The following is a 15,850-nucleotide window of genomic DNA, read 5'->3' on the forward strand; positions in this document are numbered from 1 at the left end:
TGCACTAACTGTAAATCGCTCTGGATAAGAGCATCTGCTAAATAACTAAAATGTAAAAAGAGTGGTCACAAAAGGACGTTTTAACTGAATGATGTATTGCTTTCTTTAAGACAAGTGGTATATTGAGATCATAGGCTACAATTAGTTAGTTAAACGAGGTAAGATATGATTCCACCATCCACCATTTATCAATTGATGCATGTGTAATGTCCTTATATACGTCATATTCAATGGGAGCAATGCGAGGGAATGTCATAACAGTAGACACTATTGTACCTTTAATGCGTAACCTCGCCAGGTGCAATATATTTCGTAACACATCAAAGCGTCACCCCCCCCCCCCCTCCCCTCTCTTTCTCCCTCTACTTCTTTCTCTCTCCCCTCTCCTTTTCGCGGCAGCAGTAGTAGGAAGGCGCATCTCCGCAAACAGGTCACATTTCACTCTAGTCGCATCCTCGTCTTTTTCTCCAGAAGAGAAGCTATATCGAGTGCCGCGCGCCTTTTCTAAGCGCTTACCATGGTGATAATGACCGAATTGGGGGTCCTTCTCGTCCCGGTGATGATGCTGGTGGGATCCACCTTGCAGGCGGAAATTAAGAACGGGAAAGAGGCAGAAAAAACAGGGAATTTCATGGAAGACGAGCATTGGCTGTCCACCATTTCACAGTACAGCCGCAAGATCAAGCACTGGAATCGCTTCAGAGACGTGAGTCGCTGTTTTGGTTGATTGAGAGATCCGCGGTAATGCGGTAAACTGTGTTGATAGGGCAACGGATGCGAGCGGTAGGATTCCGCCCGAGGCACTTCTTTATAATAACCATGTAGCTATTAAAAATATCGCATAGTCAGACCATTATTACTGTTCCAGCTGGCTGATATGCTTTATTATAGGTAATGTTAAAGGGATTCATCGGGATTTTGGCACTGAGGCTTTTTATCTACTTCCTCAGAGTCAGATGAACTCGTGGATACCATTTTTTATGTATCTGTGTCCAGTATGAAGGAAGTTAGAGGTAGTTTCGCGAGCGAATGCTAACTAGCATTAGCGCAATGACTAGTTGATGGGTATCTGCTTACGTGCTTATTTGCAAACAGGGGACAGTTTCGTTGCACACAATACACACTGATTTGGCATTGGATAAATGATAAGATTAACACAGGCATATATCTCTGTCCATTCTTAGACTGTAATTTCAGTAATTTGTGTGGTATAAAAATATTCTGCTAGTAAAATTATGTAGAATTGTATGAAATGTTTAAAAAAGGCAATTGTTTTCTCTGATAGGCAAATACGATGATAGATGCTATGATTTTTTACTATAAAAGAGATCTATCCACGCCTACTCTTGTCCATGGTGGTCTGTGAACCCGCAACCTTCTGGCCCGTAGCCCTGTACGATATAAAAATTCCTGAGTTCACATGTAATGCTGACAGGACGAAGAACAGTTTCTTAAACTGCATATCTAAGGCTCTAGTCTGTCCAATAAATGGTAGACGTTCTCTGCTATCCACTTTGTTTACATTATTATTTTGGTTATAGGGGAGCATCACTTGTTTTGTTTTTCAAGCGTTCAGGGAGGGTTTAGGATAACTATTTCCCTGAAGGGAGCGCCATCCATTTTCATTTTTGAGAGGTCAGATTTTCTCCAGGTAACCTTTTATTATAAATAACGTTCACTCCCCAACCTTTAATTAGCATACTTCTTCAATTCCCGACTTGGAAGACAACAGGTCTTCTAAACTTCCACACAGAATTCGGCACAGAATCTGCAATTCTCTTGTTGTGTGATATGTGCAACGACAAGTTTTGAGAACGGTGATTGGTCAGCAATACCCAACGACAGCTCAGGAATGGCCAATGAGAGCCAGTGAATAAAATAATAATAATGTCTATTTTTTGGGGAACTCGGTCAGAGTCTGAACATAAGTCAGAATAGTATTCTGAACTAAAATATAAACGCAAGTTGCAACAATTTCAACAATGTTTCTGAGTTTTTATTTATTTAACCTTTATTTAACCAGGAAGGGCTCATTGAGATTAAAATCTCTTTTTCAAGAGCGCCCTGGCCAAGATAGGCAGCACCAAGTCATTACAAAAAAAATACAGACAGACAACATGAAAAACTACAAGTAATCTAGTAAAAACCATTGAATTCACAAGAGTATAAAACAGCAAATTAAAAACATTGACAGGTCAGGGAATCAGCCTCAAAATCCTTCATCAGTGATTTAAAAACACCAACCGGGACAAGTTCTTCCAGTTTAAAAGTATTTTGTAAGGTGTTCCAAGACGATGGCGCAGAGTACATAAAAGCCCTTTTACCAAATTCAGTTCGGACATTTGGAACAGTTAGCAGGATAAAGTCCAGCGAACGAAGAGAGTACCCACCACATTTCTGAACAATAAAAATGCACAAATAAAAAGGTAGTAAACCCAACATGGCTTTGTAAATAAAAGTATACCAGTGACTGAGCCTACGAGTGACTAGAGAAGGCCAGCCAACCCTGGTATACAAAGTGCAGTGGTGCGTAAGGGTTTTGCAGTTTAAAATAAATCTCAAAGTGCCATGGTAAAGAGTGTCAATTGATCTCAAACACTGAGCGGAAGCATTCATATATAAAATATCCCCATAGTCTAGTAAAGGCATAAATGTAGCTGATACTAGCCTCCTTCTGGTTTCAAAAGAAAAACAGGCCTTATTCATAAAATAAAATCCCAATTTCAGCTTCAATTTTTTTGTAAGTTGTTGAATATGCAATTTAAAAGAGAGGCCGTCATCAATTAAAATTCCAAGATATTTATATGAGGTTACAACCTCAATCTCCTTGCCTTGACAGGTAGTAAGTAATAGGTGAAAGGTTCAGAGGTATATTTCTTGCATTAGAAAACACCATTCGTTTAGTTTTGTCAGTATTGAGGATAAGCATCAATTGACACAAGGTATGTTGAACCGTATAAAAAGCAGTTTGCAAGTTCTGGAAAGCTTTTCTAAGAGATGAGGCACAACAGTAAATAACAGTATCATCAGCATAAAAATTAAGTTGTGCATTTTGGACATTTTTGTCTAAATCATTTATATAAATAGTGAATAAGAGAGGACCAAGTACAGAGCCTTGGGGCACACCATTCAAGACAGACAATTTAACAGACATAAGCCCATCAAATTGAGTGCACTGAGTTCAATCAGACAGATAGTTAGCAAACCATGCAACTGCATGCTCTGAAAGACCTACACTCGACAATCTCTGCCTTAGTATAGCATGATCAACTGTATCAAAAGCCTTAGAGAGATCAATAAAAAGTGAGACACAGTGCTGTTTTTTGTCAATGGCTTCAGTGATATAATTTAAAACCTTCATGGCTGCTGTAATTGTGCTATGCTTCTTCCTGAAGCCCGATTGGTACATTGATAAAATAGAGTTAGTAAATAAAAACTATTTTAGCTGTTCACTTACAAGGGTTTCAAGTATTTTCACCAGGGGTGACAGCTTTGTGATTGGCCTATAATTATTTAAAAGAGTTGGATCTCCCCCTTTTAAAAGTGGTAGGGCAAATGCTGATTTCCAGGTATTTGGAATTTCATTACATTCCAGGGTTAGATTGAACAGAGACATAAGTGGTTCAGCTATGAAATCAGCTGCCAGATTTAAAAAGCAGGGATCCAAAAGATCAGGAACTGCAGGCTTTCTCTGATCTAAGGATTTCAGGGCTTTATGTACCACCTGCACTGAGAATGGCAAAAAGCAAAAAGTTTGACCAGCTCTCACTGGTTCATCCACACAGGGTTGTACAGAGACAGAGGACACTGAATAAAACAGCCTACCAGATGATACAAAGTGCTCATTGAAACAATTCAGCATTTCAGTTTTGTCATATATAGCAACAGAGTCCTTCAAAACACAGTTCATGTAAGGAAATCAGTAAATTGAAATAAATGTATTAGGCCCTAATATATGGATTTCTAATGACTGGGAATACAGATATGCATCTGTTGGTCACATATAAAAAGGTAGGGACATGGGTCAGAAAAACAGGCAGTATCTGGTGTGACCACCATTAGCCTCATTCAGCGTGACACATCTCCTTCGCATAGAGTTGATCAAGCTGTTGATTGTGGCCTGTGGAATGATGTCCCACTCCTCTTCAATAGCTGTGTGAAGGTGCTGGATATTATCGAGAACTGGAACACGGTGTCATACACGTCGTTCCAGAGCATTCCAAACATGCTCAATGGGTGACATGTTTGGTGAGTATGCAGGCCATGGAAGAACTGTGACATTTTCAGCTTCCAGGCATTGTATACAGATCCTTGCAACATGGAGCCATGCATTATCATGCTGAAACTTGAGGTGATGGCGGCGGACAAATGGCACGACAATGGGCCTCAGGATCTCGGTGTCTCTGCATTCAAATTGCCATCGATAAAATGCAATTGTGTTCATTGTCCATAGCTTATGCCTGCCCATACCATAAACCGCCACCATGGGACACTCTGTTCACAACGTTGACATCAGCAAACCGCTCGCCCACACAACGCCATACATGCTGTCTGCCATCTGCCCGGTATAGTTGAAGTCGGGATTCATCCGTGAAGAGCACACTTCTCCAGCATGCCAGTGGCCATTGAAGATGAGAATTTGCCCATTGAAGTCAGTTACGACACCGAACTGCAGTCAGGTAAAGACCCTGGTGAGGACGACAAGCACACAGATGAGCTTCCCTGAGACAGGTTCTGTTGTCTGACAAAACTGCACATTTTAGAGTGGCCTTTTATTGTCCCCAGCACAAGATGCACCTGTGTAATGGAGAAATGCTCCCTAACATGGATGTAAACAAATTTGTGCACAACATTTGAGAGAAATAAGCTTTTTGTGCATATGGAAAATGTCTGGGATCTTTTATTTCAGCTCATGAAACATGGGACCAACACTTTAGAAGTTGAGTTTATGTTTTTGTTCAGTGTATAATACACCAGGTGCAATTTTGTAATGTGGTTGTGCAGCAGCAGTTTTTCTCTTATGTCAGGTACTGATAGTCAGCTAACAATTTTTTTGATCGCAATTTGTTCTCCTTCAAAGCACTGCACCCACATTCACCCCTTATACGGTTTGCCACGTCCACTTTCTCACAATATGCACTCTGGCCTGCTGTCATCCTGCTATTGACTCAGCCAAGTGTTTGCAAATGACATGTTACAAACAGAATAGGCACTATGCAATAATGCAATTATAATACAAGTTCTGATCATTGATTACCAAGGTAATGCAGTTAGCTTCAAACTGAATCCGGCTTTTAGCCTAAATGGCATCTAGATATTGCTTTGTCATCGAATATTGTGTGTGTGTGTGTGTGTGTGTGAAATCCTGCCTCTATCCTGCCACAATATGATTACTAACGATCACAACATGACTTGGACGAGAGGCCTGTTGGATTATACAATGAGTGTAGAAAACATTATGAAACCCTGCTCTTTCCATAACATAGATTGACCAGGTGAATCCAGGTGAAAGCTACAGTGTGGTCAACTCAATATTATGAATGTGTTCTTAATGTTTTGTAAACCCATATTATTTTCAATAATTATATTCCTATTGTTTTAATTGATCCCATATCTAGGTTGAGGGATTATGTCTTAATTGGAGCATACAACACAATACCAGCTTTTTTTCTCTGAGTTAATTATTGCAAGGAAATGTGTGGAAATAGTCCTTATTTCTGTATTGAGGTGATGGTTGGCCCCCTCCTTGTCCAAAATAATTCAATAATGTGTCATTGTAAAGTGCTATTCGACATTAATGGAATTACGCTTTGACTCAGATGTTCCACTTTAAAATCTCTTAGATGTAAAGTCCCTTGTTTAGGGTACCTGCGTGGTTCTGGTACCGATTCCGACTGACATTTTTGCTTATAAATCGATCTGTGGACACCATAGATAAAAATGGCTTGGTTTGAGCGATGTCCGCGGGAACCAGGCCTATCAAAGAAAGTACCAGAACCACTGCAAAATCAATGTTATCTCGCATTTTGCACCACACGTTTGAAAAAAGCATGTGATCAAACAAAGCTTTGGACATCATTGATGACGACCTTCTGATAAAGTGATACAAGCATCGGCACACTGCTTCAAAGTTAGCTGCTTACGCTTCGGATCACACCGACAGCGTCCTTGTGCAAAATAGTATGCAGCATCATCTGGATATGCATGCAACAAAAGTTCAAAATTCACCTTCTGCTACCATTTCTGTCAAGCAGTTTAACACATACGTTGGATAAATACAACGTATGCACCGAGCGCACTGCAACTGCCTCTGCATCGCAATGCTGCAAGGCAAATGCAGCGTTTAATTGGAAATGAATTTAATTATTGTGTACCGAAATGCAATAACGATGTTGGTGTGATCGAAGCTTTAGTGATTTCGATGCCTTGGAGCTCCGGTATCAAACGTAACATCACTAGCCAGCATCCCATATGCCTAATGTTTGAAGCTATCTCTGCCACGGGATAAGATATTATCTTCCCCAGTTATTTAAGTTGAAGTTATTGCCTTAAAGGTTGACTTAGTGAAATTACGTTGCCACGAGCAGCACTGCAGATGTTGAGATGAGCGAGATGCAAGACTTCGCTCTCACACATAAACACACTATCTGCGCTTGTGCACAAGTTCGCTTCAAGCTGTTCACAGCGTGTTAGCCAGGCCACTAAAACAGCAGAGAAGTTGAACTTTGCTCTTCAACACTTAGTTGTTGCTGAAATTGACCCACTATGACAGGGGTGTCAAACTCATTCCATGGCAGGCCTAGTGTCTGCAGGTTTTGGGGTTTTCCTTTCAATTAAGACAGACATCCAGGTGAGGGGAGTTCCTTACTCATTAGTGACCTTATTTCATCAAATCAAGTACAAGGGAGGAGCAACTAATGTGCAGATACTCGACCCTTTGTGGAAAGAGTTTGACACATGCATTATGCCGTTTACTTTCTGCATCTAGGTCATATCGCTGAGTATACCTTTAAAAGGGCCAGTAGTTGATTTTGAAGGTTACCCATGTTTCTTTGAGTAAAAACATATTTTGGGACCTGAAGGTTCCCCTAGCTACCTGTCAAGCCTTTTGAGTTAAATAAATCCCCATTTGAGAACGGAATTGCCTTGTCTGACTCTTGGTTTTGCACTACCACACATGTGACAGTCCTCCACCTATGGAGTGGTGACACATCTTTGGACAGAAATAAATGGAAAATGCAAACAATTGGAAAATGAGTTAAACGGCAGTTTTTCAGGAAATTACTTGGTTATTCTATGAAGGATCACCCATGACACTGTTAAATAAGCCAGGAAGTTTAATATTAATGCAACAATGGAAAACAATAATTATAAGCAGATCATAAGAATATGCACACAAATATGCTTCGCACTCACAGTATATACACACACAACCACAAAAACATACATGAATATTAAATATGTATTCTATTTCAAAATGAAGACCTACGGTATGCAGAGCTTGCAGAGCTTGCATTGGATTTTTTGTGGCCGACGGCTGTTTCGCTTTTGATAAAATCTCATCCCCCAACTCTAAATAGACTTGATTCTTGTTCTTTCTATATTCCTGGTATAGTCAGTATCTTCTGTACCCTAGCGTGATTCACGGTTGAGCCAACATGCTTTATCCCCTGGCCTCCTCTTCAAATGGCCATTGTGATGATCAAACAGTCATTTTGCACTCAATTAGTAGTCCATGTTCAATATGAACTCTTAACACAAAGCAAACGGACACCGAAAGAGGCTGTTGATCCAGCAAAGGAAATTGTATTGGTCGCATACACATATTTTGCAGATGTAATCGCAGGTACAGCGAAACGCTTATGTTTCCTCTTTCCTCTTTGTCTCAAACTCCATTAAATGTCTCAAACTCTCCTTTTCCACCCAGGTTTCACAGTCACACAAACTGGTCAAAATGTTAATATGTTAATAAGATGTTCAATGAGACTCCATTATAGGGGTGATGAGCTATGATTGCTGATATTACTCTATCAACCTGGATCAAATTTAGATAGACTCATCCGATGAGTCCGGTTATGTCTTAAATTGCACCCTATTCCCTATGTAGTGCACTACTTTTGACCAGGATGTATAGCACTATATAGAAAATAGGGTACTATTTGGGATTCAGCCTCCATCATTGTGTAGCAGCTTACCAGCTTACAAGCCACCATCTTATCCATTCTTGTTATAAAAATAAATTAGATGACACTGCATTATTGAAATTGCAGTCATTCTGCACGTTATGCATAATTTATCAGATTTAGTCTCTCTGATTGCAGAAGCCAAATCAACAGTGAATACAATTTTATGCTCAACTAACTTCCCCCTATTAACGTCACATTGTGAAGTCATACTTTCGAATCAGTCTGATCAGCATTGGAGACAGTGGGCTTGTCCCAAATGGCACCCTATTTCCTACATAGAGCACTACTTTTGGTCAGAGCCCTATGGTGTTTTCTATCGTTGATGATGACACAGAATAGATCAGTTTAGAATGTTCATCAGACTGCTAATGAGACGCACCTGTGGGAGAGGATCACACACACTCCTTATTTTTAGGAGAGTGTGTAGTGGTGCCAAAACACACAAATGCACTCACACAGTAGCACACTGTTGGAATAAAAACAAGTAGAGCTGACCTATCCTTAGGTCTCTCTCTCTCGCTCTCTCTCTCGCTCTCTCTCTCTCTCTCGCTCTCTCTCTCTCTCTCTCTCTCTCTCTCTCGCTCTCTCTCATCGAATTGGTTCAATCTGCATTCCCCCTCCAACAATTCTTCCCCCTTTCTCTCTTTATATCCTACTCCTCATCACCCCTCTCTCTCCCTCTCTCTCTGTGCTGGTGAGAAGTAGCAGTAGCACTAGAGAGTGCAGCTCTCTTCCACAGCAGTGGGCCAGGGCTGTGCCACTAAGTCCCTGCCTGCACCTGTTCTTCTCCTCCACTTCATTTTTAATGAACAGAAAACGTTCTGTGCATTCACACAAACCTCAGTCCCCCATGCAGTCGATGCCAGTCAAATAAAAAATTCAGGATGGCTGGGCACGCAGGTAGGTGGGGGGGTGTAGACAGTTTGGTTGTCGAAGCGAAGCTCATTATGAAGATTCAGTGATTCAGGCCCGGATGTGGTCATGATGGTGTTGGGTTCAGTGTGTGTCTGTTGTTTGCCAGCTTGATCATCAAATCATGTGGATGTAATTTTGCTTGTGTTTGTGAACCGTTAAAGCTAGAAAGCAATGCAAGCAGTTGGCTTGGTGGCTAAAGCAATATAACCTGCCACATGGAGCCTAGCGTTCACCTGGGCTCCGAGACAATGATCTTTATGTCAGGGTGGTTGCATGACATATATAGGTTGCTCCCAAATGGCACCCTATTCCATATATAGTGCACTACTTTTGACTAGAGCCCAAGTACGGAATAGGATGCAATTTGGGACACTCTTGGACTTAGCTAAACACACACAAAACAAAGGTTGTTTGATAAACGCCAACCATGGTACCTGTTCCTCATCTTGTCTGATGTTGGCACAACAAACACCCGCCCCTTCAGTCCCCCAAACAGAAATTGTTAAGACCACACTGTAAAATGGAAACAGAACCCATTGGCCTTATTCAAATACTTCAGAAATGCATCCTTCCTTGAGGAAGATTGTGTTTGTCACCAATCCAACCAAATGAGGTCTGTGATTGCTTCAAGGAAGGATGCATTTCTGAAGTATTTGAATAAGGCCAATGGGTTCTGTTTCCATTTTACAGTGTGGTCTTAACAATTTCTGTTTGGGGGACTGAAGGGGCGGGTGTTTGTTGGTGACAGTGCAGCCAAATACTCAATTTAAGATGATTCAGGAGATTACTGTGTGGGTGATGTCAGGGAATTATTACTGTAGTTTACTGTACCAGTCCTGGATATTGCCCTTGTTCGGAATGTCAAAGAGAAACTCTATGCATGCTTTCCCTTTAACAGCTGTTTATTGAATTATTATTTATTTAAAGTATGTTTATGTTTTTAGATTGAGATATTTCATGTACTTTCCTCATTTGGTTAGTATTTATAGCTTTGTCAAGAAAGATCCCCTCACCAACACTTTGTTGTCTTGTGAACATAGATCAGCAGGCATGGCGTAGTAGATAGTGTGCCTAGATCAGCAGCTATATAGCGCTGTTGGGTGTCTTGGCCCAGCTCCAGAAGATGTGGGCTCTTGGGAAGTCTACGTAGATAGACTGTGCCTAGATCAGCAGGCATGGCGTAGATTGAGTGCACCTAGATCAGCACTGACAGAGAGAGGGGTTGAGAGCATCATGCTGCTCTGTGGGGTGTTTAGGCTCCGCATCAGAGGTTGAGAGCACAGTGCTACACTGTGGGGTGTCTTGGCCCAGCACGAGAGAGATGGGTGGGATGGAATTGAATGAGAACAAAACAAAATATCCTTTCATCATCCTCCACTATGCACTCCCAGACAGCATTCCAAATGACAACCTATTCCCTGTATAGTGCACTACTTTTGACCAAGGCCCATAGGGAAAGACACAATAATTATTGTGAATTGCTGTAATTTCCTGGAAAGACACAATAATTCATAATAAGTGTCCTAGTCGGTCTCTGAAATGCCACTGAAGTTGTTGTGTTGTTTTGCCTTGAGGCACTTGGGCCCTGGTCAAAAGTAGTGCACTACATAGGGTACAGAGTACCACTTGGGAGACTGCCTGTGTTTCAGTGCAGGCTGTTGTGTTGTATGAAATGTAGACCTTTCTGTTCCTCTTCCTCCCACTGTGTGTGTTGTGGAAGACAACTGCGCTGTATGTGTGAAATAATTCAATAGTATTGAAATATTCGCAATACTCAATATTTCACAACTGGATTAACCAAGTGTTCTTGTTTGTTCTACTTCACTCTCACTATACTACCCTCTGTCACTATTGTAGCATTAATGCAGTGACGGGTCATACACTCCTGTGAAATGGTATCAGGCCTGATTAGATGTGAATCACTTTAATTCCCTTGCTGAGTCCAGAAAGGGTTCTTAATTCAGCTGTATTTAGGATGGCCTGCCGGCCGAGGCTGCAAGCAGCAGCAGCAAGACACGCAATCTATAATCAATTACAGCTGGATACTGTGACAGTACTGTGTGTGTGTGTGTTTTACAGCACTAGGGGACATTAATAACACAGCATGGGGGGAAATGGAAACACTTAGAGGATTTAAAATGTTCAATCGCTTTCTGCTCTTTTCTTTTTTTCTTGTTTTTCTCTGGTTCTCCTCTCTCTTGCTCTACCACTCTCTCTCTCATCCCTCTTTCTCTCTCTGCCCCTTTCTCTCTCAAGCCTGCAAAGCAGTACTGCAGTAGAGGCTCCTACGGATGGAACTGAAGGTTTGGTTCTAAACTTCGCTCTATTATCAAATCTAATTTTATTGGTCCCATACACATGGTTAGCAGATGTTAATGCGAGTGTAGTGAAATGCTTGTGCTTCTAGTTCCGACTATGCAGTAATATCTAATAATTATTTGAACAAATTCACAACAACTACCTTGTTGTACACACAAATACACACAAATGTAAAGGGATGAATAGAATATGTACATATAAATATATGGATGAGCGATGGCGTGCGGCATAGGCAAGATGCAGTAGATTGTATAGAATACAGTATATACAGTTGAAGTCTGAAGTTTACATACACTTTAGCCAAATCAAATCAAATGTATTTATATAGCCCTTCGTACATCAGCTGATATCTCAAAGTGCTGTACAGAAACCCAGCCTAAAACCCTAAGCAGCAAGCAATGCAGGTGTAGAAGCACGGTGGCTAGGAAAAACTCCCTAGAAAGGCCAAAACCTAGGAAGAAACCTAGAGAGGAACCAGGCTATGAGGGGTGGCCAGTCCTCTTCTGGCTGTGCCGTGTGGAGATTATAACAGAATCAAGATGTTCAAATGTTCATAAATGACCAACATGGTCAAATAATAATAATTACAGTAGTTGTCGAGGGTGCAGCAAGTCAGCACCTCAGGAGTAAATGTCAGTTGGCTTTTCATAGCCGATCATTAGGAGTATCTCTACCGCTTCTGCTGTCTCTAGAGAGTTGAAAACAGCAGGTCTGGGACAGGTACCACGTCCGGTAAACAGGTCAGGGTTCCATAGCCGCAGGCAGAACAGTTGAAACTGGAGCAGGTGGACTGGGGACAGCAAGGAGTTATCATACAGGTCCTCAGGTCCTCCTCCGAGAGAAAGAAAGAGAGAATTAGAGAGAGCATACTTAAATTCACACAGGACACCGGATAAGACAGGAGAAGAACTCCAGATATAACAGACTGACCCTAGCCCCCCGACACATAAACGACAGCAGCATAAATACTGGAGACTGAGACAGGAGGGGTCAGGAGACACTGTGGCCCCATCCGATGATATCCCCGGACAGGGCCAAACAGGAAGGATATAACCCCACCCACTTTGCCAAAGCACAGCCCCCACACCACAATGAGGGATATCTTCAACCACCAATCAATACATTTAAACTTTAAAAAATCACTTTCACAATTTCTGACATTTAATCCTAGTAAAAATTCCCTCTCTCACCACTTTATTTTAAGAATGTGAAATGTCAGACTAATAGTAGTGAGGTTGATTTATTTATTTCAGATTTTATATCTTCCATCACATTCCCAGTGGGTCAGAAATTTACATGCACTCAGTTAGTATTTGGTAGCATTGCCTTTAAATTGTTTAAGTTGGGTCAAACATTTCGGGTAGCCTTCCACAAGCTTCCCACAATAAGTTGGGTGAATTTTGGCCCATTCCTCCTGACAGAGCTTGTGTAACTGAGTCAGGTGGGTAGGCGTCCTTGCGCGCACACGCTTTTTCAGTTCTGCCTACACATTTTCTATAGCATTGAGGTCAGGGCTTTGTGATGGCCACTCCAATACCTTGACTTTGTTGTCTTTAAGCTATTTTGCCACAATTTTGGAAGTATGCTTGGGGTCATTGTCCATTTGGAAGACCCATTTGCGACCAAGCTTTAACTTCCTGACTGATGTCTTGAGATGTTGCTTCAATATGTCCACATAATATTCCTCCCTCATGATGTCATCTATTCGGTGAAGTGCACCAGTCCCTCCTGCAGCAAAGCACCCCCACAACATGATGCTGCCACCCCTGTGCTTCAAGGTTGGGATGGTGTTCTTCGGCTTGCAAGCGTCTCCCTTTTTCCTCCAAACATAACGACGGTCATCATGGCCAAACAGTTCTATTTTTGTTTCATCAGACCAGAGGACATTTCTCCAAAAAGTACATTCTTTGTCCCCATGTGCAGTTACAAACCGTAGTCTGGCTTTTTTTATGGCGGTTTTGGAGCAGTGGCTTCTTCCTTGCTGAGCGGCCTTTCAGGTTATGTCGTTTTAGGACTCATTTTACTGTGGATATAGATACTTTTGTACCTGTTTCCTCCAGCATCATCACAAGGTCCTTTGCTGTTGTTCTGGGATTGATTTGCACTTTTCGCACCAAAGTATGTTAATCTCTAGGAGACAGAACACGTCTCCTTCCTGAGTGATATGACAACTGCGTGGTCCCATGGAGTTCATATTTGCGTACTATTGTTTGTACAGATGAATGTGGTACCTTCAGGCGTATGAAAGTTGCTCCCAAGGATGAACCAGACTTGTGGAGGTCTTGGCTGATTTTTTTTGATTTTCCCATGATGTCAAGCAAAGAGGCACTGAGTTTGAAGTTAGGCCTTGAAATACATCCACAGGTACACCTCCATTTGACTCAAATTATGTCAATTAGCCTATCAGAAGCTTCTAACACCATGACATCATTTTCTGGAATTTTCCAAGCTGTTTAAAGGCACAGTCAATTTAGTGTATGTAAACTTCTGACCCACTGGAATTGTGATACAGTGAATTATAAGTGAAATAATCTGTCTGCAAACAATTGTTGGAAAAAATACTTGTGTCATGCACAAAGTAGATTTCCTAACCAACTTGCCAAAACTATAGTTTGTTAACAAGAAATTTGTGGAGTGGTTGAAAAACAAGTTTTAATGACTCCAACCTAAGTGTATGTAAACTTCTGACTTCAACTGTACATATGAGATGAGTAATGTAAGATATGTAAACATTATTAAAGTGGCGTTATTTAAAATGACCAGTGATACTTTTATTAAGTCCATTTATTTAAGTGGCCAGAGATTTGAGTCTGTATGTTTGCAGCAGCCTCTCTATTAGAGGTCGACCGATTAATCGGAATGGCTGATTAATTAGGGCCGATTTCAAGTTTTCATATCAATCGAAAATCTGTATTTTTTGGACACCGATTTGGCCAATTTAAAAAACAATTGTATTTTTTATTTTTACACCTTTATTTATTTAGGCAAGTCAGTTAAGAACACATTCTTATTTTCAATGACGGCCTAGGAACGGTGGGTTAGCTGCCTTGTTCAGGGGAAGAACGACAGATTTTTACCTTGTCAGCTTGGGGATTCAATCTTGCAACCTTACAGTTAACTAGTCCAACGCTCTAACCACCTGCTTTACATTGCACTCCGCGAGGAGCCTGCCTGTTACGCGAATGCAATAAGAAGCCAAGGTAAGTTGCTAGCTAGCATTAAACTTATCTAATAAAAAAAAAAAAATCAATCATAATCACTAGTTAACTATACATGGTTAGGGCCTCCCGGGTGGCGCAGTGGCGCAGAGCCTCCCAGGCTCTGTCGCGACCGGGAGGTCCGTGGGGCGACGCACAATTGGCCTAGCGTCGTCCGGGTTAGGGAGAGATATCCTTGTCTCATCGCGCACCAGCGACTCCTGTGGCGGGCTGGGTGCAGTGCACGCTAACCAAGGTTGCCAGGTGCACGGTGTTTCCTCCGACACATTAGGTTGGATGCGCGCTGTGTTAAGAAGCAGTGCGGCTTGGTTGGGTTGTGTATCGGAGCACGCATGACTTTCAACCTTCATCTCTCCCGAGCCCGTACGGGAGTTGTAGTGATGAGACAAGATCGTAGCTACTAACAATTGGATACCATGAAAAAGGGGTAAAATAAAAAATAAAAAACGACACATGGTTGATGATATTATTAGTTTATCTAGCGTGTCCTGCATGGTATATAATCGATGCATTCGCGAAAAAGGAGTGTAGTTTGTAAGGTTCCAACGTGTACCTAACCATTAATATCAATGCCTTTCTTAAAATCAATACACAAGTATATATTTATAAACCTGCATATTTAGTTAATATTGTCTGCTAATATGAATTTCTTTTAACTAGCGAAATGGTGTCACTTCTCTTGCAACAGAGTCAGGGTATATGCAGCAGTTTGGTCTGCCTGGCTCGTTGCAAACTGTGTGAAGACTATTTCTTCCTAACAAAGACAGCCAACTTCGCCACACTGGGGGATGATTTAACAAAAGTGCATTTGCAAAAAAAGCACAATCGTTGCACGACTGTACCTAACTGTAAACACCAATGCCTTCTTAAAATCAATACACAGAAGTATATATTTTTAAACCTGCATATTTAGCTAAAAGAAAAATACTGGTTGGCAGGCAATATTAACCAGGTGAAATTGTGTCACTTCTCTTGGGTTCATTGCACGCAGAGTCAGGGTATATGCAGCAGTTTGGGCCGCCTGGCTCGTTGCGAACTATTTTGCCAGAATTTTACGTAATTATGACATAACATTGAAGGTTGTGCAATGTATCAGGAATATTTAGACTTATGGATGCCACCCATTAGATAAAATACGGAACGGTTCCGTATTCCACTGAAATAATAAACGTTTTGTTTTCGAGATGATCATTTCCAGATTCGACCATATTA

The 15,850-nt window shown here is 41.3% G+C and overlaps 1 protein-coding gene across 2 annotated transcripts in view; it reads left to right on the plus strand.

Moving 5' to 3' along the window:
• Window positions 1-371: 371 nt before the first annotated feature.
• The window catches only part of LOC109898886 (testican-2-like), a 67,653-nt gene continuing 52,174 nt past the window's right edge, over window positions 372-15,850 (plus strand). Inside the window, exon 1 of one of the 2 annotated variants that reach the window (XM_031835557.1) lies at window positions 372-706. In XM_031835557.1, the coding sequence (XP_031691417.1) occupies window positions 518-706 (189 nt within the window). In that variant the 5' untranslated portion in view covers window positions 372-517. The remainder of the gene's footprint in view (window positions 707-15,850) is intronic. The other variant, XM_031835556.1, reaches the window with a different exon arrangement.

This window comes from Oncorhynchus kisutch, linkage group LG11, assembly GCF_002021735.2.
Source record: "Oncorhynchus kisutch isolate 150728-3 linkage group LG11, Okis_V2, whole genome shotgun sequence".
NCBI classification, from domain to species: domain Eukaryota; kingdom Metazoa; phylum Chordata; class Actinopteri; order Salmoniformes; family Salmonidae; genus Oncorhynchus; species Oncorhynchus kisutch.